The sequence below is a fragment of the Acipenser ruthenus genome, chromosome 8, assembly GCF_902713425.1.
Source record: "Acipenser ruthenus chromosome 8, fAciRut3.2 maternal haplotype, whole genome shotgun sequence".
Classification (NCBI taxonomy): Eukaryota; Metazoa; Chordata; class Actinopteri; order Acipenseriformes; family Acipenseridae; genus Acipenser; species Acipenser ruthenus.
In genome coordinates, this window is record NC_081196.1 from 47,174,436 (window position 1) to 47,201,063 (window position 26,628).

The window sequence follows — 26,628 nt, forward strand, 5'->3', positions numbered from 1 at the left end:
TCCATTCTTGTTCCTATTCTTGTCTCACTATATATGTTGCCCTTGGGGGATATTGCTCGAAGTTATGAGGTAAACTTCCATTGCTATGCTGATGAGACTCAGCTATATTTATCACTTAAACCAGGGGACAACATAGCTGTAGGTGCACTGTCTAGTTGTCTGGCCGACATCAAAAAATGGATGTCAAAAAAATGTTAATGCTAAATTCTGATAAAACTGAGAGAATGCTTTTGGGACCCTTAAATTGCCGAAGTAACATAAACTTATCTGAATTAGCTCTTAGTGGCTTCCCCTCTAATTGGAAGTCTGAAATGAGAAATGTAGGCGTTATTTTCGATCAAGATCTTTCCTTTGAGCAACATATCAGGAATGTCACTTAGATTTCCTTGTGTGTGTTGCAGGTGGCAGAGCATTCTCTTACAGAGCCCCTAAACTGTGGAATGGCTTGCCACCATCTGTGAGGGAGGCTCCCTCTGCTGCTGTTTTTAAAGTAAGACTGAAAACTTACTTTTATGACAGAGCGTTCACAGTCCTGTAAATTATATTTATTTTTATCACTTGTTTTTACTGCTCTTTAATTATTAAATTATTTACTTACTTATTTATACACATGTATTTATTACTTGTTTGTATTGTTTTTAAGTATTTTCATTTCTGTATTTCTTCTTAAATGTTTTTATTTTATTTTATTTTCTCTTGTTCAGTGCTTTGAGGCAAATTTTTGAGAAAGGCGCTATATAAAAATAAAGATTGATTGACTGATTGATTGCATTTTCAGAGAATTGACACGGGTTCAGCAATAAGTAAATGACTTATTTAAATATTAGAAAAGAGCTGGACTGCAGTTTATTTAAATGCAAGCCTCTTTTATTAGCATTGTGTGCAGGGGGTCCTCCAAGTATGTCATTTAATGAAAGCCAAGACAATAAAAAGTTGATTCTGCTAGGACACTGTACTTCTGGTGTGCTCCAATAAGGCAGTCGTGCAGCAGGAGATAAACTGACCCCGTTTCACAACTGAACCATAGATGTTTTAGGCCCTTTTATTTAACGTGATTGCTTTCAACCTGCTGTAAAAAAAATCTAAATTGATGTATATTTAATAGCCTGCAGTGAGTAAAGAAAAGAGAACTAAACTAAGAGCTCCACTGCTGAAAAGTTAACTGAAATAAGATTGGGAACATTGCCATGATGGTATATAAACTCGATATCTTCCTGGATAAACAAAGTAAACAAAATCATATAATGAATGGATGTATTAATATTTCCATATATTGCCATAAGTAACTTTGGAGCACTGGATATATATATATATATATATATATATATATATATATATATATATATATATATATATATATATATATATATACATACACACATTCATGCACAGCAAAGCTTTTTCTAAAACTTCATCTCTATGAATGTCAGCGAGCAAATTATACATGGTTGATTTGTCATTGCTGTTAACTATTTTATAACTCTGTGTATGTGTATATATACTGTACATAAATATATACACTTCAGAACACTGAAATGTCCCCATCCCAAGGTGGCCCACACTGGTGAAACTTGGTACAGAAGTTGGGGAAGGTCTTCTATGAAAATGATTACAGTTTCGTATATGTGGAGCCCCCAGGTGGTGCACGGCATGCACAGGTCCGCAGTGTTTCCCTCAGTAGGTTGTCTGGCTACCCCTTGCAATGATCCAATCAACAACATGAAGATCTGAATGCTGGCCCATCAGTGGTGTGCAAATTGTTCCACAGTGCCGAAATAGCCCCTGGTGGTCATTCATTGCAGATGGCAATCCTGTGCAGTTGTCCGTCGAGACACTTCTGAACTCACACGCTGGGTGTAGGTACGTTCTTAGATCCATTGGGTCCAACCCTGCTCCCTGAAGCCCAATAATCTTGACTTTTTCCACGTGTCACACAGTCACAGCAGTTTGTGTACCACACGCCACCTGGTGGTGCCACAAACACAACACAAGACCTTCCCCAGCTTCTGTACCAGTTGCGTCAGTGTGGGGCCTTTTCAATGTTCAGGAGTGTACTTTTTTTAAAATGTAGTTTTTGTTTGATGTTTAGTGATTGAGAACCAAAGCATTGCAGAATACTCTTGACAGGGGCGTACACATTTGCTCTCTGGGCCAAAAGCTGTTAGATATCTGAGATAACTTTTGTGCTCTATGTGCACTGCTGCTCGGGGTTTTCACCTGTTACTGTGGTGTTAAAAAACGAACCTGGTGCTTGTTGAGCTCCTCCACACGTCGGGTCCACTCCTCCTCAGTCATCTCCTGTGCAGTTAGGTCTGTGTCCTCCTCGGGAGCTTCCTTCTTATCCTTAGCTGGAGACAAAAGTAAAAAGAAATCAAATTGGTAATTCATTCACAGCACCGGCACTCCTTGGTACTGTTATAGTGGCAACAAAAGTGAAACACTTAATTTAAATGTTATTTTATCACAGAAGTCGGTCAGTCAGAAACGAAGATTGACATGGGAGCAGGCTAGGCAGCACTGCACTTAGTTACTCATTAAATTATAATGACTTCTACCCTTGAAAAAAATATATCCATCCGATCAATTCAGACAGTGTTTTTCATGTCATGTTTTTATAATTTACAGCATTAAGAACAGCTAGAAAATTAAAACTTACATAAGGTAACCAACAATTGCTACTTCTTAAAATGGACTGAAGTCAGAAGTGTTTAGTGTTTAGTGAATCAGGCCTTTGTGCTACAATGGTTAACTTCAGGAATCACACTACAATAAGCTCTGTTCACAAAGCACGTACTGTATGACCTTTACGGTATAGACGTTATTAAAGTCCCTGCACATTCAAATCAGCTCAGAGATTTGACATGATTCTGAAAGACAGAGCAACATGTTGCGAGTGTGCGCTTAGGCTTACAATTCCCTGAACATTCCAGCCATGAACATTCTATCATTCCAGAACCACACAGCAGCAGGGCTTACAATTCAATAGGGTTTTGAAACAGTGATACAATACTTCTAATTAATTCCAGATAAAACCAAAAATAGTGCTCCCAAATAAATGAAGTAAGCAAACAATGTTGCTTTTTGTTTACCATTAAAGTCAAGTAAGAATTGAGAACCTGACATTTCATGTTTGACTGCAATTGAAGAAATAATTAATTCTACAATAGTGGGGTGCAGCATGATTTTTTTACAGCGTCCTTACCATCACAGATCATGGCAGTGCACACCCAGTTTCCACAGGCACAGACACAGCGATTACACTCCACTTGAGTCTCAGCTCCATCTTCATAGGTCTCGTCCTCAAGGGCACACTCTGAGGAAACACAAGAAAGTGTTGTAGCAGCTGAGTTACACTCACTTTCTTTAATACGTTAATGCAGTAGTGCCGTATTACACAGTCATAATTTAGTCTTGGTCCTTATGAAAAACAAGCTTTGCTAGCCAGTATTTAATACAGCTTTGTACAAAGGCCTTCTACACTGTTAGACCACTACCAAAACCAATATATTTTTGACCAGTGCATTTTTACATGACCAGGGTTATTATTAAAACAGGACATGGCAACAAACATCATTCTTTACCTGATTCTGTCTTCTTCTCATAGAAGAGGCTTGGTGGTCCAGTGAGAAAAAGGCTTGATACCAGGAGGTCCCTGGTTCTAATCCCTGCTCAGCCACTGACTAACTGTGTGTGACCCTGAGCAAGTCATTTAACCTACTTGTGCTCTGTCCTGCAGATGATACGTAAAATCGAGGTCCTATTGTAAGTGACTCTGCAGCAGCAGTTGTGATGAATAATTCACCCCCTAGTCTCTGTAAGTCGATTTGAATAAAAGCATCTGTGCTAAATGACTAATGACCAATGAATAATAATAATAATAATAATAATAATAATAATAATAATTACCGATTAAAAGGTCAATAGATATGTGGCCCTATTGTGTGTGCATTTGGTCCTATAACAGTTAAGGAGACTTCCCTCCTCTTTGTTGATAAGGGTTATTGCAATGACCCATCCAGTGTTTACAATTATGGTAGAATTATATAATATCCTCACAGAACATAATTCATATTAGTTGTTCAACCTGAGAGAAGGCTCAATATGGGAATGGCTTGCCTGCTTTGTTTTAAATGTGTTTAATGCTTACAAAACCATTAGTAGGGACAACCCATAGTTCTTGAAAAAGCAGGAGCGCTGTCAGTTGCCACATCAAACTGTACCAACACACATCCTACTGGAGGCATTCACTGGCTACACTCTGGAACTGAACTCCCACTACTTGAGCAATCATATGGAATATGTACTGGCTGGGAAGCCCTGTCAGAAATCCTACTTTCAATGCATGCTTTGTTTTTTGTACTGTACATGTACTGTATGCTTAGGGGTAACATGGATTGGGTCTCTGAGACAATAATCTTGTGAACAACAAGTCTCATTACATTAAATCATTTACAAGGGTTAATACTCACTCTTCTCAATGGGGTTAAACCCTGGCTTCAGGCAGTTGAGGAACTCATTAAAGCTCAATTTCCAGTCAGCATTCTCGTCAGAGAGTTCAATCAGGGCATCAACACATAGGCTCCTGACAAACAAATACACACAACATCAGTCCTCATCTAACGGCAACAAGCAACACCTTTAGACTGTCCTCATTAGTCAGTTCCATTGAGCCCACAAGCAATTTGACAAAGCTAGATTCCGGATCTTTGCATTACTCCCTTTTCAATGATGCTTTTTTTGGGTAGCAAATTAATGTCACAATTAGGTGGCACTGTGCCGTGGAAAGGCACTGCTGTATTGTTCAGAGAAAGTGGCATACACCGGAATTGCAACGCAGCAGTTTTTTTAAATGGCTATGCATCACTCTACCAGGCCAATACTGGCAAACTACTCGGTAGCTAAAACAAGGGATTAAAGGGTCTGCATTGTGGTGTAGCAGACAAGTATTGAAATCAATAAAGAGCTAGCAGTGGCTTGGCACTTTAAACCGCATGAATACATTCTGACAAACAGGTTTTAAACTAAAGGCCATTGCACTGTGGATCCGTTTCTTTATTCAAGTTTAACATATCGTACAAATATGATTTCAACAAACAAGTACATTTCTGATCTTGCATGCCATGCCCGTAATTGTCATACGAGAGAGATGTGTTCAGAGAGAGATTCTGTTTATGTTGGGTGTGTTAAAACTTGTGCTGAATATACAATTATGATTACCCATCTGGTTCGCAATCAACCTAATAAAAGATTGGGAAACAGATTACCAGCAGATTGGTCACATTACAGAACCTCATCTAAAGTGGGAGCACAGCAGGAGATATAAATACCTGAGAAGTCTGTTGTTCTCCTCATCCATGTAGTTGGTGATGTTGACAGTTGTCTCGTTGTGCTGAATGAACTTCAGGAACTCATTTGAATCCAAATGGGAGTCACCATTGTCGTAGTTCTAAAGAAAACACAGTGCATTCTTTTTAATACAGTTGTTTTACACATAGATTATAAAGTTAACAGGAAGTTGTATGCAAGCATATTGCTGTTTCAAAGAAGACTGAAAAAAAAAAAAAACATGCAGACCGCTGCATAATTAGAAGTAAAGGGTGAAGATAAAGCTGTTGCTTACCACACACAGAGCTCAATACTAATAAGTGCAATGTCACCTGAGAAGAGGTCACAGTGATGTAGCCCCATCTATCTAAGTCATTAACATTAACCCTAGTCCCCCAAGATAACATGTTATCTACCTTTCTCCTAATGGCGTACATGTACTTTGAGATTGAAGGAATAGATTTACCAGGTAAGCATCTTTACCTTACACGTCAGGAATCCATACGGAAACAGCAGAAATACTTAAATACTTTAATCTCCCATATTACAGGAAGGAAGTTGTCTACAGATTATTATTTTTTTTTTATGTACTGTATATAAAGTGTATGAACCACCATTGCCAACATTTAGAACGACTTTGCCAGCTTTTATTTTATTACTAAACATGTAATCCACCTAAGACAGATATGTAATATTGTATGTATTCTCCTCATCTTTCTATGCATTGTGTTCTTTGGGTGAAATTTGGAACACCATCATTTGTGTGTCAGGAGAATATGCACTAAATGAAAATGCCAGATTTTTAGCTGGACAACAAAACACCCATCAGAGTGAAACAGGCTGTTTTGTCAATTCAAGCAGCAAACACAAAGCGCTCTCTAAAGAAGGGTCTCAGTTTCTTAAAAAGAAGCCTTCAATTCAGCTTCCATTTACTGTTTTTATAATGATCACAGGATCCAGAACAGTTGCCTGGTGACGGGCCTCATTAATTTCAGCCCCGCTGACTAGTTTTCCAGCTTAACCTTTTTAAGGCAAGGGCTTTTGTGTGCTCCGCTTTAATGCTCCACATTTTGCTTTGGAGAAATAAAAAACCCTTTCCTAAAATAACAAATAATTTTTTTGTTTTGTTTTTTTTACACCTAAATAAATACAAATGAATGAAAAAGGTTTTAAAAGACTGCAATTCTGTTCCTCAAAGCCCATACCACATCAAATGAACAGACTGCTAGTGTGATTCCTTTTGTTATCATTTTACAATCAGATTCACTAAGAATTGTAGAATTAGGGCCTAAACACGGACCCTACTGGTACACATATTTACAAATTCACCTGTTTGTCATAAATGGTTACTTTTCCATTACGCAAATCAGCACTGAAGTTGTTGATGTATCTTTGCAATAGTTATATTATTTAGAACAAGTCAACCTCTAAAAAAAGGACAGGTATTGCGCTGTACAATACTGTAGGTCCACAGAATTGACCAAGTCTGTTTCGTAGCCTTATCAACATGAGAAGTGTAATTCTGGAACCTGGCCTGGCCTTCAGGAGAAATGCAGACTGCTGCCCAGAAGACAGTCCCAAAGGTCATCAGTATCCGCCACTAATTAACTAGCTTATTAAAGCTGTGAGCCAGGCAAGCAGTCCTGTTTTTAGGACTTGAGCGTTTTCTTGTCAGCATGACTTAGATTATTATTTTGTTTTGGTAATTCGTTTTATAATTTGGCCCTTATTAGATGTGTGGATGTTGGTGTCATCCTAGAGACCATCTCTTACAACCTTAGAACTCATAAGTGACCGTATTCTAAGAGTGAAAACTACAATTTAGAGTTCTATGAAGTTGAAACGCATCTTGTAAAACTGGCTAAACTTGTTTCAAGTTAGTATAGTACAGTATCATTTAGTAATTATTTCATATTTACCACAATTGTATTGCCAGTTTTTTGGACAGCAACCCCATCTGTTCCTGAATGTCTATGTGTAACTGCTGAAAACTATTGGTAAACTTAATGTTCTTTTGGATTTATGAAAGTTTTTTATTTTTTTAATCTTTTTAAAAGAAAAAGAAAAACTAGAAACAATATAGCTTGACCACCCTTATAATTCCCTTTTACTTCAGTTGGGTAATATTCATCTGTCACAAATGATCTTGTAGCCACGTTTGCCTTTCTTTTTAGCAGTCTCTCTTGGGCTGAACTGCAAAAAGGCTTGCAAGGGTTAAAACTGGTAAACTACTTTTTTCTAGTGTGGAAAATGTTAAACTGAGGAGACCAGGTTCAGCTCTGCTTTGCCTTTAAGAATTTTGTCCTTGATGCCGAGTGAAGGTGGGACCTTTCTCAATGGGGTAGCCCACTAATTAAAAGGAATTGTGGGTGTCTATAACATGCCTGGGATGGCTGTCACACAAATAATGTAGCAACAAAGAAGGCTTTAAGAAGTCAGAGAAAGTAAACCTCAGCACTCTCAAATGAGCACAGCAGACGTCACCCCCTGTGAGGGGCATTGCCATGGTAAACTCACGATTAATAATTAACTCCTGTCATCTCCCATTGAAGTCATAATCAGCACCTTCCTGTTAGGGGTATACTCTGTGGGCCAGGTGAGCAACTACCCACTGATACAAACTCAGGGGCCTGCCTATCATTTGTGGAATATTATACAAAAATGAAACCTGACACCTCTACTACATCTATAGTGCAAGGCATCCTGGTACTAGATCCCTTTATTAGCCTTTGGGTAATGTGCCGTCCTGTTCTAAGTTGTCTTTTCATTAATGTAAAAATGTCCTATTCAGTACCCCCTCCCCTCAGAACCAGTGTCCGATTGTTACCTTGTGCCCTGTTCCTAACCAGAAGCCTGGTCATTCTGGCATTTTGTGTAGGTTATTTATTCATTCTTTCATTCTTTATGCTACTTTAATGTTACTGTAATAACAGAAAACAAGACTTACAAGCACACATTTAAATGACTAAATATTAACCAACTCTGAAACGCTTTATATATATATTTATCTCAACTGGGGTCAGGACCATGGCTCTTTAACAAACATAACTCTAAAACCTTCTATGGTTCTTAGTCATTTTAGAAACATGCTAATCTGACAAGGTGGTAGTATTTGAATGACAGGTTACTGCTATTGAGGTGAGCAGGTACATCTTGATTCCTGCAATCTTTTGAAAACAAGTCTGTGTTTAATCAAGTAGCACTTTGATGGTTAAAGTTTTATTTGCATTACCTAAATTGAAAATACACAAAGGATTTGTTCAGGAAACTCAACAAGGAGGCAGGTCTCTCCGAAATGGGAAATGAGAGAACAGCAAAACACAGCACGAAAATGTTTGCAGGTAAGGTAACATTTTCATAATTGAAAAAGAATGCATGTACAACACCATGAAGGATAAACAATAATACAGAACATTCAATCTAAAACTGCTCTCTGCTCTTTTATTTACTGCCACTTGGTAGAAATACCCCAGATTAAAATATTATACGAAGACACACGCTCAGAACAGAACTGAGCCTCACCTTGAAGTATCTGTGCAGAATTTCAGTGTAGTTGGAGCCCTTGGAAAACCAGCCGTCGGGGACAACTTCAGTCTCCAGCCACTCAATGACACGGCTACGGAGCTCATTACGATCGGCCAGGTAGCACACAACTGGAAAAACAAAACATGAATCCATCAACACAAATCCATTACTTCATATATCAGATGCTAGCTACTATAAATGCATTCTCATCACAGCTAGTAGTCAAAGAAAAAACACCACCCAGCAGTTTTATAGCATTTAACAATATTGCAAAAATACCATCAAAAACTATTTTTAAATATTTCACTTGAAACAGTTTATTACCAAATATCCATACTAGGTTGAACAGAGGCTGACATTTACAGGCATAGATGAAATAAATAGTAAGTTAAATTTCCAGCTCATTTATAAACTCTGTTGACCTAGTTGCGCATGTTGCCTTTTTATCCTTAGAGGAGGCATGGATTGATTTCTGATTTTAAACGACAGGATGCAGGCTGGCCATCAGGAAAGAATGTTTCTCTAACAGCGGGAGCTTTTTTGTGGCTGAGGGGGAGGTGTCCACAAACTGGTGGCGCCAGACATAAGGCATGGCTGAAGGATCTATGACTGCTATGGCTTGTTACAAAATGACGTTTCTTCTGAACAACATAAAGTGTGCCCTAAGGAGATCGGTGGCAGTGGGGTATGGATTCTAAAGATTCATTTCTGCCCATGTCAGCCATGTTTAAAAGCCATGTCAGCTGTTGGCTATGTATAATGTGCTCTGGGAGTTTCAGTCTCATTTTTAGAGGACAAAAAAATAAATAAAAATAAAGATAAAAAATAAATGCTGAACTGTTCAAGAAGGGTACTAAAGCTGATTTTTTTTTTAAATAGCTAACGCTTAGATACAAATAATTCCTTTTACCAGTTATACCAGTTACTTTACCAGTTACATTCTACCTGCTTTCCCACCTCTTTCCTAGATGCTGTATGACTCAGGGAAAGGCTGAGCAGTGAGTGGGGTGCTGGTGTATGTAAACACAAACAGTAACAGTGAAAGGGGGAAGATGAGTCATGCTGAAGTTGTCATGTAAAATTAGCAATTTATTTTTCCTGCGTGGGTTCTCCTTCTTTCCTGTTTGAAATATTTTTTAATGGGTAATGAATCATTTGTGAAAGGGCCCCTCTTTGTCTATTTGCACGGAATTCATGTCAAGTAGTTTTTTGCTATGCCGTTTGGTTTTGCAAAATCAATAGAAAAGGCAATGACGTGGTGTTAATGAGTGGCAAGCTCTGGTTGTTAAAAAAAATAAACGATAATTGGCTGGGTGGATGCATTGTGTTTAAGCTTCTCACAGTATATATGCCAGTATGTGCTTACTGTATGCCTGTTCCCAGGGGACACAGACAAAACGGAATACCTGAAGTAAATTGGGTTAGTTGGGAGCTGCACATGTAGCTGAGCTACTGTACTGAAGCACCATAAAGAGTGAGCTTGTTTTGCCTGGGAAAGCACTATGGCAGAGTGTTGAGAACTACATACTAGGGGCTTGGAGGACATGGTGCTAAATCCTAGCACACCCAGGGAGTCAAAGTCCAAAGTCAGAGTCAAAGTCCAATTTATCCTTCCAATATATTGGTCTGGAAAAAAATGTCCAGTAGATATAAAATCAGCAAACTCAAATTTAACTCACATCTTCAGCAATATACTCCACATTTGAGCTATCTCTGCTAGAACACACAACCACAAAACACAAGTTAAATGTTATAGCAAAGTATAAAAAAAAGAAAATGCATTACTTAACAATATATGCAAATGACTAGTCAACAAGGAGTTAAAACACCCACTGAATACATTTTGCCAGTTTGAATCACTGAACTCTGTTCTGAAAAGCACAGTACCTCAAATTATGAGTATACTTGAAGCAATGCAATCAAATTCAGTACAAAAATAAAAAAACACTTTTTGTGAGGACTTGGGACATTAATTGCAATCGATCCTCTGAGAATAACAGGTCCTCCTAGTCAGTTCAATTCCAATTACTTTGTAAACTGGACAGCTACTGTTTAAAAGTAATCTATTTATATAGATTACTTTTATAATACAGACATCAAGTATATATATTTCAAGGATCCTTTAAAAAAAAGAAAAAAAATCCATAAAGTGAATATAGGATTACTATTCTTTACAATAGAAATGAATGATTATGGCTGGAGAAAACTATGTTAGCAGTCTCATCATTTGGAACTGGTACCGACAACTAGCCTCGGGCTTGTTTTATAAGAGCCATTGCCGATGACTCACAGTCGCAGGCACCGCGCAGATGAAAATGTGGGTTTCATAAAACTTTTGCAGGGCTGTGACATCACCGATTTTCACTGCCACTTGCGAAAGCCAGAATAGCAATTGCAAGTAGCATTTTTTTCAGACGCACCTTCTGTGTCTCTCCAATCTCTCACAGCAGATAACCCACACCCATTACACTAACCTCAAAGTCATTTAAAAAACCTACTTTTTCCATGTTTGATTTTTTTCTGAAGACAAACAAAGTGAAGGGGTTTCCTTGTTTGCCTTGTGATCAAAGGGTTGTTTGGGATTTTTGAGATACTATAATTATACCATGTGTAACACAGCAGGGAGAGGGTTAAAGTCCTCCCTGCATAAAAATGTGTGTTTATTGTTTGCTTAATTGTACAATTCTAATTAAACAATTAAACAAACAATAAACACTCGCTTTTATGCAGGGAGGATTTTAACCCCCTCCCTGCTGTGTTGTACATGATTTTGTTATCAATCAAGCTAGAAGCTCCAGCGTCCCACAAGCCCCTCCAATATCAGGTGCCATCTTTGCAGGAATGCCTGAGTTGACAACTTGGCCTTAAAGGTTAGGAGATGATGCTACTTGAGTGTCTGGTGATGTCTTAAAGGTTAGGAGATGATGCTACTTGAGTGTCTGGTGATGTCCTAAAGGTTAGGAGATGATGCTACTTGAGTGTCTGGTGATGTCTAAACAGTGGTGGTTCAACGGATCGGTTGCTTGATCAAATAAAAACAGTGTACACACTTCCTCGAAATAAAGCCACCTTATCATATTTGACAACAAACTGTTACTTACTTGGGCTTGCTGCTGCCTTGTCAGTCTTCTTCTCTGGAAGAAAAGAAATACATCAAAATATGTTAAAAGATGTTGCATATCTGTGTCAATAAGAATGGGTGGAATGTGCGCTGCGTTTTGATAGCTTGTATTTATTGTGCTGCCAGTAGAACTACTGCAAGTACAGTCAAATATCACCGTGTATGTTTATATATAGAATCCCAATCCTAGTATTTTTCACAATGATTAGTGGGACAATCATGCCCCAGTACAAATCTGTCAGTAATATATAAAACAATATATGGAACTGTGCTTTGAACACCTTGATACACCGTGTCACCATAAGCAATCATTGCAACAGCAAAGGATTCACTATTGATCATTAAGTACAACATCCAAGACATGCCTGCCATGCAAAAAAGCAATCAGCAGACACACACACACACACACACACACACACACACACACACATATGTGTGTGTGTGTGTGTTAAATAGTGTTTTTATAGTGTAGTACATGTATTGTAGTACAGAACAGCTCTACTTCAGTGTACTTCTGACCTAAGCACCAAACTGCGAACATATGCATATGATCAGGCTACATCAAACACACCATTACATGATTAAAGGCAGAGCTAGTTTAGAAAAATAGTTGTGGCTATCACTGTCTGTTCAGGAGCGTCATAGCAGTTGGTGGTTATTATCCTGATTTGGGAACCGAGTCAGTGATTAGTATTTTAGTCACTGCCCAAGACACGCTGTACAACAGGCAGCCAAAGCATAATGAGCGCTAGTTTATATAATAAAGCGAGTCCTTTGGCATCCTCACACCACAGGCACACATCCGGGAGCCGTCAAGCAGTGTCATGGAAACTACATCAAAGGGACCGCTTTTCAACCCAACAAATGACCACATTTGCAAGTAAATTGTGGGTTAGTCAAAAAATGTATGAAGCTGGTCACCACATTTCCTTCCTTAGACTGGTACACTGACTAAGTTGTCATTAGCCCCAACAGGCATCAAATAGCCCCGAATGAGCCACTGTGGAATTCATGCTGCTAAATAAGAAGAACATAAGAAAGTTTACAAACAAGGGGAGGCCATTCAGCCCATCTTGCTCGTTTGGTTGTTAGTAGCTTATTGATCCCAGAATCTCATCAAGCAGCTTCTTGAAGGATCCCAGGGTGTCAGCTTCAACAACATTGTATTAACACTAGGCAAACAGTACACTTGGGGATACTACTTTTTTATTTTGTTGATGACCATAAAAGGGTTAACATTTACATGTGGAATTGTCAATTTCCTTTATAAATTTTCTTTGTAAATAACAAATGTGAGTCATTTCAATGGGTCTGTGATAAGCTAGAAGTATTTCAGACCACCTGAGAATGTGTGTTTCAAAAGTGGGAAAACATCAGTAAACTTCTTGAGTGGTTTTTAATAAAATAATTTATAAAATAAAATATATTCCAAACTAAATTGTACTTTAACCTTGGTACTTGATTGATTATGTAATTCCACCACAAGACGCTATTTTTGCCCCAACACACACATAGGATTCTCATTGGTAAGCACAGAGGTCCTCGTCACTCCATGATGGGTCTGGACTAAAACCCTCTAAATTGTAAGATAACACCAGGCACCAAGTTTAGTGGTATCCAAAGAGCCCAAATGTAAAAGAGGCTCATGCTTCCAGTTCTATGTATACTCTGTATACTGCAGTATCTCCAGTCCTGTCATCAATTCAACACTTAATAATTAGACATAGTTTTGTACAGATCTGGGCTTAAACTGTGGTTCAATTGTGGAGCATGTAGAACCAATTCAACCTAGTTTCTTAGGGTTCAGAAGAAAACAACACTCAATAATTATTTCTATGAAGGCTCAGATGACTTTACATTCTCACAGCTTACACTCCCACCTCACTACTGTTAACAATACTGTCCATTGTTTTCTTAGCCAGCCATGAGAGACCTGGGCAAGACTCCCAGTTTCATGAACACCAAAAAAAGTTGCTGTCAATTGAATGCATATCCTGCAGCAAAGATATGAATTGAAGCATTCTGTGAACAGTGAGCTTTTGTGTTTGTTACTTTATTAATTGTAATCAGTTAACACCTCAATGAAAGACTCCCTTTATTTAAATAATAATGCTCTTTTTACCTAATACCCCAGTCATTCACTCTAATTATGCCCAATCCAGACAGGGTAAGGGCATCATGGACTATTCTAGGCTATAGCTTCAAAGAATGTACAGTAAGCATTCATTGTGGTGTAGCTGACCTAGCCTGGCATTATGGTGGTATTCTCCGCACCAGAAAGCCAAATGCTTGAATCCTGCCAAGGGAAAACCTGACCCTGCTCCCTCTTAAGATGTAGGTGTGTCACAAGAGAGCTAATGCATTTGGAAACACATAGTCTGTACACAAGACGCCGATTTGCAAGATTCTGAGCCTAGCAAAATACACAAATAACATAAAAAATGTTTGAGGTCACACATTACAGACATGGTTTTATGTGTGTTTATATATGTGTGTAGGGATGTGTACAAATCTACCACATGCATTCCTCACAGTTACCTTCACAGTGTCCGTCATGGGAGACCTGGATCTTTAGGCCTGTGAGGCAGGCGTCACGGTGCAGCTCACAGTGGTTACGGTAGGTCTTCCCATTGCTGCCACACACAGGTCTCTTGTGGGGTTTACATTGCTGCACAGCAAAGAAGGGAACATTTTCAATAACTGTTAGATGAATATCTAATACCATTTGCTATTGTTTAGCAGCTGACACATCACATTAACAATGTGCTCGGAGTGAAGATTTTAGCCAGCGATCCAAAAGGATGTAAGATTTTTAATTAAATTGTATTTTAAGAAACAGTGCTTCTTTTTCCTGGTTTCACTTTTTTGAGCGGTTATCCTGCTCGCTGTTCTCAAACGGTTGTTGGCAATGACAGCCACTCCAAGTTCAGTTGCGCTGCCAGATAGCAGACCCTGAAACTGCTTTAATCAGTGATGCTTTATTTGTTTTAATACCTCAACTGCCTGAGGCTAATCCAATTATAATTTGACATCTTTTAAACGCTTTGATGTTGGGAGTTTTAATAATCCCTCTTTGTGGGGCGGCTTTACCCCACCACACAGTCAGCTGCCTCATCCCCTAACGGCTTTCCTTGGGAATGTGGCACGAAGGATTCATTTTAACAGCTTGTTTATTTTCAATACTCTGAACAATGTACCAGTGCAGTGTGTGCCTGTAGTACAAATGACATCAATAATCCATAATATTGCCCTGTGTATAAAAAATAATGGTGGGACTGACTGAGTATCTGTAACCACGAGGTGTCAATAATATAGGCACCAATTTATTTATACATACTGATACATCATTTTGGTCGTCATGCACATTTTTTTATTTTTTTTTAATCAACTAGGATCTAAATCCAATTTAGGCAATCATAAAAAAAGACTTGTACAGTTAATTTCCTAACAGGATTAGTTGCAACCAGTCTTGGAGTCTTCAAGGACAGGTTATTTCAAATCGATCACACATTTAGAACGACTTGCCTCAATGCAGAGACAGGTGGGCTCCCCCTTCTCTGTCACAGCACATTCCCTTCCAGCACCACAAAACACGTTGGCACAAATCTTGGACTTGCTCTTCATCTCCTGCTGTATAAAGAAAGGATAACAGCACACTTAGTAAAGTATGAATCACATCATAACAGAGCATGACCAACAGAATGCAGTGCAGTCATCTCAGTGCAAAGTAGAGGGACTTCATCAGATTAACATTTAGTTATTTTGTAGAGAATGTAATGTATTATACAAGGTTAATAATGACACACAAGCATGCCGTTATGAGGAAAGCCCAGCTGTTTCTTGATGCCCACTCATAGTCAGAGTCTTAGCACCATCTACTGGTGAGGCTCCAACATAGCTAATTCTTTTCAGTATGGTTGACTGTTTTATATACACATACTCGTATGAAAAACTATGGTAGTTAAACTGCAGTGTAGCCCTTCCCCAATAAGTTGACACTATACTGTGGAACCACCAATACTGAGTAAAAATGTCAAGATCCCCCAGCTTAATTATAGCAAATACTGCTTTTACCAAGAGACTGCATTCATATGTACTTTATAAATGAGGCCACACAATATGACACCCTACTTAAAGCAAAATATTAGTGATCTTTAAGTAGAAAATGTCTTAGAAAAAAATGTATTACAGTCCCTGCTTAACAGCAAAGTTATTTATTTATTTATTTATTTTAATGCAGTAGGAAAGACACAAGGTGGCTCTAGCAGCCTTTTTAAATATCAAGATCAGATTTTTACAAGAAAAAAAACCCTACTGTTTAACAGGTCACCCTGTCATTGGCTGAAGCTTAATTGCAAAACAGAAAATGTTTCATAATTCTCACAATCAAAGGTAGTTCAGTATTCTCCCTTTTCCCTTCAAACATGCAGATGATTACAGACCCCAGATAGCTTTTTATCTTGGTAGATTACAGGAATAGAGCTGGACCAGGTTTGCCAATAAGCAAGAATTATGTCACCTTTTTATCACAGGTAATCATAACCTTTCAACTCCCCCCAAGAATGCTGACAATAGACTGTAAGTAATAGCCAACTGTTTTATGCTATTAAAAAAAAGAATCTGTTTGGTGCTTAGTAGAACACCAGCTGCAGTTTGCTACTTTTATGACTCACTTCTGAAAATAAATCTAAGGCATTTTGCAATGAAAGTCACTGTGTTTTAAAGGGAAAGGCCACAATACAGTATGACAGGGAGTGTTAGAAGATGCTAGGTTTGCCACTCATTTCAAAAACACACCACAAAGAAATGTTTCGCTAAAGAGGTCTGTTTGATGCCTCATATCTCCATGAAAACATTTCCTTTCTGCAGTCGTTCCTGTCTCCCTGTGTGAAGTTTACAGATGGATTCTAGCTTTCTCTCTTAACCTCGCCTTTCTTGTACTGTCTGCTGTGCCATTACATAACAAAAACAACAAAGATGTTGTTTGAATTTATAGGGGACAGATGGTTACCCACACAAGCTACAGAAGACAGCTGCAGACCACTCGCACCCTTTTGTGGCAGCCAGTTTCCACCTGACCTTTACCCCCTGTTAGAAAGTGACACTAGGATACAAAAAATATATACTGTGCATCACTGGCAGCTGATTGGTTCCACTGCACTCTCTTAGGAAGCGTTGAGGGAGAAACGTCTGTCTCTCATATCAGGTGATTTTGAATCTCCAGTGCTAAAAACGAATGCCAGTGTTAACTGAGGACACAGAACTTGGGAGACCCTAGTGTTGGATCAGAGCCCAACCATTGTTTTAATGGTCAAGGCATTTCACCTCCTCTTCTTTTCAACATAATGCTTGCATCTGCTCCCCGTGCACAAGGGCACTGCAGTGCATTCCCTTTAGGATATAGCAAAACAGGAATTATAAAGTTCACTGCCGCCAGCTTTGCAGAAGTCCTGTTGCTTGCCAGCCTCAGCCTTGGCTTGTTCTGAAGTTTCTCAGAATGAACTGCCTTGATAATTTGGGTGTCAATACCAGTTTTACAAGCATATAGAACGGTACTCACCGGTAAGCACTCATATAACTCCTGTGTTGGCATCACTGCACTGGCTTCCAGTGAGTTTTAGAATTGATTTTAAAGTCTTACTATTGACAAATAAAAAGCAAATGGCTTGCCACTGGATTACCTAAGAGAGATTCTGTGCCCATAAAAACCTCTTGTGCCTCCCAAAGGTAAAATTGCAAACGAGAGGGGGAAGTGCATTCGTTTTTGCTTACAATTGTAAGTCGCCCTGGATAAGGGCGTCTGCTAAGAAATAAATAATAATAATAATAATAATAATGCCTCCAGATTGTGGTACTCCTTGCCCTTTTCTATTAGAGATGCTGCTTCGGTCAATATTTTTAAGTCAAGATTAAAGACTTACTTTTATAGTTTAGCTTTTTTGTACTGACTTACAAACATAATTGTTTTTATCTATTTTATTTTCTTATTTTTGTGTTTTATCTATCATCCTTACTCATTTCTTGTTCTCGTCGATTGTTTTATTTCGATTTTTTAATGTTATTGTTATTGATATTATTATTATAATTATTTTGTGCTATTTTGTAATGCTTACTACATCTTGATACTGCATACTTTTGTTCTGTTTTAACTGACATGTAAAGCGCTTTGAGATACTGTGGTATGAAAGGCGCTATATAACTGCCAGCAACGGATGACCTTGGAGGTGCATGTCTTTGAAAACAGTGTGTTTATTTCTAGCCCATTCATCATGCTTCTGTCTTTTTTATATCACAGAGGGCTGTTTCATTGGTGACATTTTAGTTTTAAAAAGCAGTCCTTGTTAGGTAGGAAAAGTCGCAGGCAAGGGAGTTTCATTCTGATAGATACTTTCTCTACGGAAGTCCCAGGAGACACCCTGGCCCTTCTGTTTCTATAGCAACGTGAAGCTCACATCTCCAGGGTGACTTTGAGCTGAGGGGCTACCTCAGAATGAAAACGCAGCAGAAACATTTTAAAAAAGTGAAATATAAACTTCAAGGTTATATAAAAGGTATGTTTTTTTATTTTCTCAATTCTGCTAAATGGTCTCCAACTTGTTAAAATTCACAAAAGTAATACACTGGTTGAGTTTTGTTACCAAGACAACTACCAGTTTAAAACAAAAGGTTGTTCCCACAGGTCTGTTACACAATGGTATTTACAAGGAGTGTAAATTATTAGCCAAGACAGGAGGTTTTTTTATACTTATTCCCTTAATCTCTTCATTCTCATGTATTGTATTATCATGCCTTCTACTGGCCCTACTGACTATGTAATATGTGAAATGTTTTTTTTTTAAAGGGTTTGGTTATAACAGGATATAGCTGAGGGCTTGGACTCTCATTGCAAATCAGTGTGATCCACTCCATGCTGTGTTGTGAATTCAGAAGACAGAACTGAACTTGTTACCTATAAAATGTGTCTGAAATGCTATCTAGTGTGCTTTGTACATACAAAAAAACATAAAATCCAACTGAACAGAAAATACAGTAATTAAAAAAATAAAAATAAAAAAATAACTTTTTCTGTCCTTATGAAATAAAGTTTTGATATTTAACTTATTGTATTGTAAAGAATAACACGGATAATGTCTAGCTATAATATGAATGCAGTATACAAGTAAATCCATCTCCCAGAAGTGTGGTGAAGAGCAGGCTGTTTAATTGCAGACATTGCTGACCCAAATACTTCTGCACAGCACATCTGTAGAGACTCAGCAGGAGAGGCTTGAAAGGCGAGCAACTGCATCCACCAGTCACAGCCGTACATGTAGAACAACAGACCAATCAGCAACTGCCAGATACAACCCAGAAAATACAAGAGAGAGCCCCATCCAATTAACCCCCCTTCTCCCACAAGCCATTTCAAGCACTAAACCCAAAATGCCATTCCATTGAGCTCCAGACTGCTGACAACTTAAAAGTTCCAAAACTATTACTAAGACAGTAAACAGTTTTTAGTTCAAAACACTGCAGTATAACGCATAATAACTTGAATTATGTTAGTAGCATAAAACGCCTGCCATAAGTACTGTATGTACATTTAAAAGTTTGTCAAAGCTTTATACAGTAGTACATTTCTTTTTGGTACTTACTATATTATGTTTGAGAGTTTAAAGTTATGGATGGCACTTGCACTTTACAGAAGGACAGGTTATTCCATATATCCCCAGCTTCTGAAACTCTCAATAACTTGTGGTAAGGAATGTTGTACCTAATTTTCTAGCTTTCTGTTATAAACATCTGCGTATGAACAAGTCTTGGGGATAATAAGTAAGATAAGAGCTCGAGACAGCAGTTGTGTATGAAATCTCTTTTTACAGGCACCTTAATCACATCAGAGTTCTTAATTGAGCCTGGATATGCAGGAAAATGCGGTTCTGAAAAATATCATTTTTAAAGTATATGTCTGATTCTGCAGTCCTCAACTTGATTTTATGATGTCAGTTTAATCTAACGCTACCTTCAGAGTATAAAAGCACGATGCACATTACCAGTCCCTAATTTGTACTTCTCCCATACACAAATACTGCGGCGTGTCTTTACTTCTCCTTTCCTCCCCAGCAGGCCACCAGGAAAAGACAGGCTTGTATAGGCTACAAGGCCCCAAAAAGAAACTGTATTTATATAAAGTTAATATTTCCATTCGGTCTTTATGGGGTCGCATACAGTATAACTGCCTAATAGTGTGACTGGTGAAGGTTCACATAAGGCTTCACAAATGGGATATTCCAACATAGGACTGCAGCCTATGGCACTCGAAACAATCACATTGTCATTATCATTAAAGTGTCAAAGCCCACCCAGCTGGCAACACAGACACATACAAACAAACCCCTATTTCCAAACTAACCTATAGGTTTGTTTTTCCCACTCAACATCTGACCTGACCCGAGATCAAAGCAGCTTTGGCTGGCAGTCAAATTGAATTGAATCCCCTAAACACTGTAAGCCAAATATGAAACTCAGACAACAGCTAGGTTGTGGACCAACAAAAACTGTTAGGCAATTGCTTGTTTCTTTAAAAGAAGGCCACATCTGGCTTCTCAGTCATGTTTTCATTGCTCAGTTCCCACAGACACTGTTATTTCTGCACCCTCCCTCCTCTCTCAACCTCCACACCAGTGCATTAGTCATTAAGCCTTGCAGCTGAAACCGTTAAACCATCAAATCCCTTCTCTGAGTGCAATTATTATTTCTGAGGCTAGCGGTTCAGCTGGGCCTTACAGATATATACTTTAATGGATTTTCAGTAAAAGCTGTTTTAAGGTTATTTTTAAACTGACATGGATGCTTCTGCTGTGAATAGAGAGTTGGAAATGGAAAGGGACCCAGTCTGCTCCTGGGTGTTTTGAGCTTTAGTTCAGTTTAACAATAATTACTATTGACCACAGAGCAACAAATGCATGCTTATTATTCCTCCTCTGCCGCTGGTTTATTATGTAATTATTTCTGTAGCTCTGGGGATGCAGGGTTTCATTATTTAATTGTGATATTTCTGTAGTATAATTGCCGCCTCGGGGTTAATCAAAAAAGTGGCCTTTTAATCCTGGTTAATTACAATGTATACAATGTACTGAATTAATCTCACATTTATAACCACTACCATTTTGTTCTGAATTAGCTGATAATATTAAACTTTAACTTTATTTATTGAAACTTTGCAAATAATTTGGCAGCTCGTTCTGTATTGCATTGCTTTGGAAATACAGTTGCTGGCATTATTATTAGTATCCTGTCAGACAGGGTAAGATCACCATCAAATATAAGAAACTATGATGTACTGATGTTAGCAAATGGAGTCACTTTCTCTTTGTTCTTAATTCAGAGGGGGTATTGAGAAAAACAAAAACAAAGAAAGATCCAAAGATGGGTAGGCAAATCCACGAAGAACTGCAGATGAGACTGTAATGACATCCTCTCACATACTGGAGAGGCCACGTGGAATTGCAGTCAATACTAAATCCTTGTCCACTGTTCACAGCTGCAACAGCAACCCATGTTGTCTTTGGAAATCCCTGGAGTGCTGGATGCTATCCAGCTTTGGTTTCCTGCCTGGAGCCTCCAAGGATCAGTGATGAGCAGTGAAATTGCAAGCTCTCACCTCACTGAGTGTCTGTGTAAGTGTTCTGGAGTCAAGGGAAGCAGGGCAAAGTATCAAGTCTCCTGAAGAGATTAAAGTCATGACGGTATTTTAGTCATATTTGTTTTTTGTGACGATTGATACTACTGCATATTTAACTGCAATATAAGTATCCATATTTTAGTTCTTTAAATGAAATGTGTCTCTGAAAGAGCACAGCGGTTGGTGCAGTTTGCCCTTTGACCTGGAACTGAATCCCCTGCTTTAAAAGTATATTAAAAGGAATATTAAAAGTTCCCTGGTACTGCTGTTTTCTAACCACAGGACTGCTTTTGAAAAGAATCACTAAAATTGAATAAGCATATAAAATTAAATATTCTGAGAATGCTATACTATCTACCAACACCCATCATGATAGGTCCCAAATTATATATATATATATATATATATATATATATATATATATATATATATATATATATATATATATATATATATATATATACACACAAACACACATTTTAAACAGAACAGTCCTCACACGTAACAGATACAATTAAAAAAAAACACTCCTTGTATAACTTTTTCACACAAAAGGTCACACAATATATATTCCAACACAGGAACCCCCCCCCCCCCACCTTCCCCTGCCTCCCCGCCCCCAGCTGTGTCTGCAGTGTGAAGCCAGTGGTTGTACAAACATGACTAATCCAGAGCAGATGGAAGTGCACATTCCACTTTAATGACAGTGTGCTGGTAAGAGGCATTGAAATGTAAACTAAAAAAAAGGCAACAGGAAATAAAGCACTATACTGGAGGCCATTTCTCCAGCAAAGGGCTTCTTCACAGGGTGGGCTTACACAGGCCCACAGAACATGCGTCAGAATTAAAAGGGGGTTTAAAACCTTTTTTTTATTTTCAGTGCCCCCGACAGTCTCCTAATATGCCAGTTTATTCAGTATTATTTTACTTACATGGTACCATTAGATGGTAGTGAGTTAAGGACAATATTGGGGGTGATGGCAGAGGCAACATGAAATACCACCTTAAATGTTCTTGTTGCGCACCTCTAGTATTAGCCTATGTTATATGTATGCATGTAAATCATATCTGTGTTGTGGTGCTTCAGACTCCCCTTGTGTCTTGACCTTATCAAGCCAGATGTGACAATGAAATGTAAAAGTAAATTGCAAAAGGACTCTTTCCTTTGCGAATTGCAGTTAAGTGTCTTTGAAACACATTAAGAGCATTTAAACAATCAAAGTGCAGAACTTTTGCATTTTTGCATTACCCTGCAGTCATAAAGAAACTGACCAAGGTCACAGGGGATGTGAAAATACATTCAGCCTACACTGACCCACTGTCAGGCAGACATCTTTTTTATTTAGGCTCTTTTTACTAGGAACATATAGTACCTAAAAAAAAGATATGTGCACTGTCAATTTAAGAGAACTTGGGGAACAATTTCCAAGTCAGACGTCTCCATTTATACCCAGATTCTGTCCTCACTGTGTATATGTAAACCAGTGGCTCAGGAGATATGCATCAGCAGTACAGGGGACAATAAAACATTCACGTTCCACAGCCGAGCATGAATTCTACACCGAGTCTCAAAACGACACCGCTCTGAAGGATGTTCAATCACACACATACATCATGAATTATTCCATTTCCTAACTACTGTGCTTGGCACTGCTTAAATGTCCTTTTGCACCAAATGCCCTCACAGTTAATCATCAGTGCCCGATTAGTCAAGTAAAATTGATTTTTAATACGAATGTGCAATATATTCTGAACACATACAGTTATATCAGCATACTGTATATATGAATTTAAAAAATGCAATTATGTTTCAAGGATAGGGAGATACGAAACCTTTTTGCTCCCTTCCAGTCCCCAAATTGACATGTGTGTGCAATGTAATTGTGAGTCCTTCTGTAAAATGAAACCCTCCCACACAAAAGAATCAGACTCCTCTCTGACAGTTCTGATATGATGAACATGGGCTTTATAAATGACAAAGAATCAAATCTCGGATGGATGACCTTTCAGAAGATGTGCTTGTTGAATAAGAAATGACTTTGATTGGCTTTACAGTTGTGATCTAACTTTGCTCCTCCGTTTTGGAGAAAATAGAAAGGCTAGTTATCATAAATTACTACTGGTGCTGGTTGCTTAGCAACACTGACCCGACCTTTGTAAACCACTTCCCTTACACAGTCATAAGCAGCTTTTTCGCAGGTTTAACAGGTTATTTGAAATGTTCTTATATTTTTCCAACCGACTGCACACATAATGTTTTTATAGGTTTACCGTTAAATGCTCTTCAAACGGTTGGTAAAACAGCCATTGTAATTACCTTCTTAACACTTTCAACCCTCAAGAAATCTTATCTCAACTATATTATTTTCCTAGTAGTGTAATTCACAGCTCTCGACCTGTCTATTTTTTCATTCATTGGACGCTCATTAGGTATTTACCTCCATTATAGCGAATTCTTTCAGGATTTATTTTAAAATTTTGCTGTCCCAGATCAAACCGCATTGAAGCAACTCAGGTACAGCTGGAAAGAAGAGGATTGACTTCAAATCACCTTCAAGTCCATCTCAGTGGTCGATGGAAACAAAACATTAGTAATTTAAATATGCAACATTTCATTTTAACCAAGGTTTTAAAGGTCACATGGTAAGTGACTCTCTAACAAACAGCATCACAAAATTAGACTACGCAAATAACAAAACTGCTGAAACTAGAAAGAATCTGACCCAAAAAGGTAATATAACACTATGAAGCCTTGCTACACTGAGCCAACTGTAAAATACCAGCCAGACTCTAAATGAGAGAGTATACTGGTAAGCAAGGAGCCTGTTCAATAGACTTTCGATGAACTACACTGCCCTGTCTGCCACTTCAGTCTGTTCCACCAATAAAATACCACCCATAAATATTTCACACTCAATAGTGCTAAATTGAAACGTAACTTTTTGAAGATATAGAAGATCTAGTCGAAACATTTGCCATCAATAAAATAGAAATGTTTTGCATCCTTCTAAATTAGAGGACCGTTAGCCAGAGTGAGACTTTCTACTTTTTTACTAGGATTGATTGTGTGCACCAAAGGTCATAGACAGACCCTCCCTGTAAGGTAATTACCCCACACAGTTACATCTCTGTCCACTTGATTAATGTGAAGCTGTATTATATTAACTGCAGTTTTCACCTTGAAAGCAAGTTTCCAGGACACAGTTCACTAAGAAACTCTATTCACAATGTGTACATCGGCGCGCACAATCTCAAACACAGACACACAAACACACACTTAAACATCATTTTTCAGTCGTTACTGGGGTGAGGTCATTTTTAAGATCATTCCTAATATACAATAAAATAAAAAATAAAAAAACACAGTAACTATTCCAAGATAAACATTGCATTTGCAGATGAAGTTATCCCACTGGGGAGTTGGGGGGTGGTGCTCTGCAGAGAATTTAATTGCCCTGCTCTAATGTACTGACCTTCAACTGCAAGCACTAGGGTTGCATTTCATCCAAGCCCAAATTGTTCAAAATCACTCAGGCGTAGTGGTTGAAGCCAGAGAAGCATGTCCCAGATTAAGGGTGGGCTTTCTGCAGTCTTCAGTTAGAAACACACATAGAAGGCTTTTGACAACTGAGAATGAACTGGATAGATAACTTAACATAAAACAATTACAATGCCGTGTACAAGGTTAGTTAAATGATTTTGCAACTGGAATCGGATGAAGAAACCGACATCTTGTTTCCAGTTTGGCCCTGTTTACAGCAGGGTGGTACAAAGGAAAACACCATGTATGTCAGTAACTGAGCTGGCATTTGAATACAGCATCATATAAATAACAGTAGCTACGGACTAATTCCAGGTAGACACAATTGGTGATTATAACCCAAATAGAATGTTGGACACTGACTCCGCAAAAGATTCAACATTTCAGGAAGTTATCTTCCAGTGAACGCTAACTAGTGTAAACAAAAAGCCTCATTACTGTGTTTGAAACAAGGAATATCAATCCGCTTTAATTAAAAAAGTAAACAGAGGGGCTCCCGAGTGGCGCATCCGGTAAAGGCACTCTGTCCAGAGTGCAGGATGCGCCCTATAACTTGGAGATCGCCGGTTCAAATCCAAGCTATGCCACTGCCGACCATGGACGGGAGTTCCCAGGGGGTCACGGCTCACAATTGGCCAAGCGCTGCCCGGGTGGGGTAAGGGTTAGGTCGGCTGGGGAGTCCTTGGTTCACCAAACACCAGCGACCCCTGTGGCTGGCCGGTTGCCTGCAGGCCGGCCTGTACACAATTCAGAACTGCATGGTCCTCCGACGCTGTAAGTTCTGATATGGCCGCATGGTGTGCTTGCAGAGCGAAAAAAGCGGACGGCTGACGGCACTCGTTTCGGAGGACGCACGTACTTGTTCTCATCTCTCCCGAGCTAGTTCGAGGACTGCAGTGATGAGCCAGGTTGAATAACTAATTGGAGAAAATTGGAAAATTAATAAAGAAAATTATAAAAAAAAAAAAAAAAAAAAGGTATAGTGGAGATTTTGGTGTGAGAAGATTAGTATTTATGGACTTGACAGCTCTGTTGTTTAAACTATTACAATTCATCCCAGACCCATCTAACTAAATGCCTGTCTCCTCTTTACCAGCTCCTACATGTTAAAATATTTAAAATGTCTTTAAAAGGTAATATTTTCTATTGAGTGTTGGTCTCTAACGGCCAGATAGTGACCTAAAGATAGTTTTGAGCCCTCATCCCTTTGGGCTTCAGGCCTAACTGCCCCCTTAGCTCATTATCTACTAGTTAGAGACTTCCACATCGGTCATTAACGCTTAATTAGGCTGAACTTTCTCTAGCAGTTCTTAAGGTTCAGAAACTGTGTTCCAACTTCACATCATACACAAACTATCCCAAGGCATCGTCATCATAAATCAAAATGATAGAACCAATTACTGTTATAAAAATGTTGCTGGTATCAGCAACTTTGTGCCTGCTTTAGAATTC

General features: G+C 38.5%; 1 protein-coding gene across 3 annotated transcripts in view; it reads right to left on the minus strand.

Moving 5' to 3' along the window:
* LOC117407372 (follistatin-related protein 1) overlaps positions 1–26,628 on the minus strand; it is a 35,229-nt gene that overhangs the window by 1,212 nt on the left and 7,389 nt on the right. The window contains exons 3-10 of one of the 3 annotated variants that reach the window (XM_034012350.3): positions 15,497–15,598; positions 14,510–14,639; positions 11,952–11,984; positions 8,848–8,978; positions 5,328–5,446; positions 4,470–4,582; positions 3,203–3,313; positions 2,245–2,348 (exon numbers count right to left, since the gene is read on the minus strand). In XM_034012350.3, coding sequence (XP_033868241.2) covers positions 2,245–2,348; positions 3,203–3,313; positions 4,470–4,582; positions 5,328–5,446; positions 8,848–8,978; positions 11,952–11,984; positions 14,510–14,639; positions 15,497–15,598 — 843 coding nt within the window. Of the gene's footprint in view, positions 1–2,217; positions 2,349–3,202; positions 3,314–4,469; positions 4,583–5,327; positions 5,447–8,847; positions 8,979–11,951; positions 11,985–14,509; positions 14,640–15,496; positions 15,602–26,628 lie in introns of all 3 variants that reach the window. The other 2 variants (XM_059029118.1, XM_034012349.3) reach the window with 2 other exon arrangements.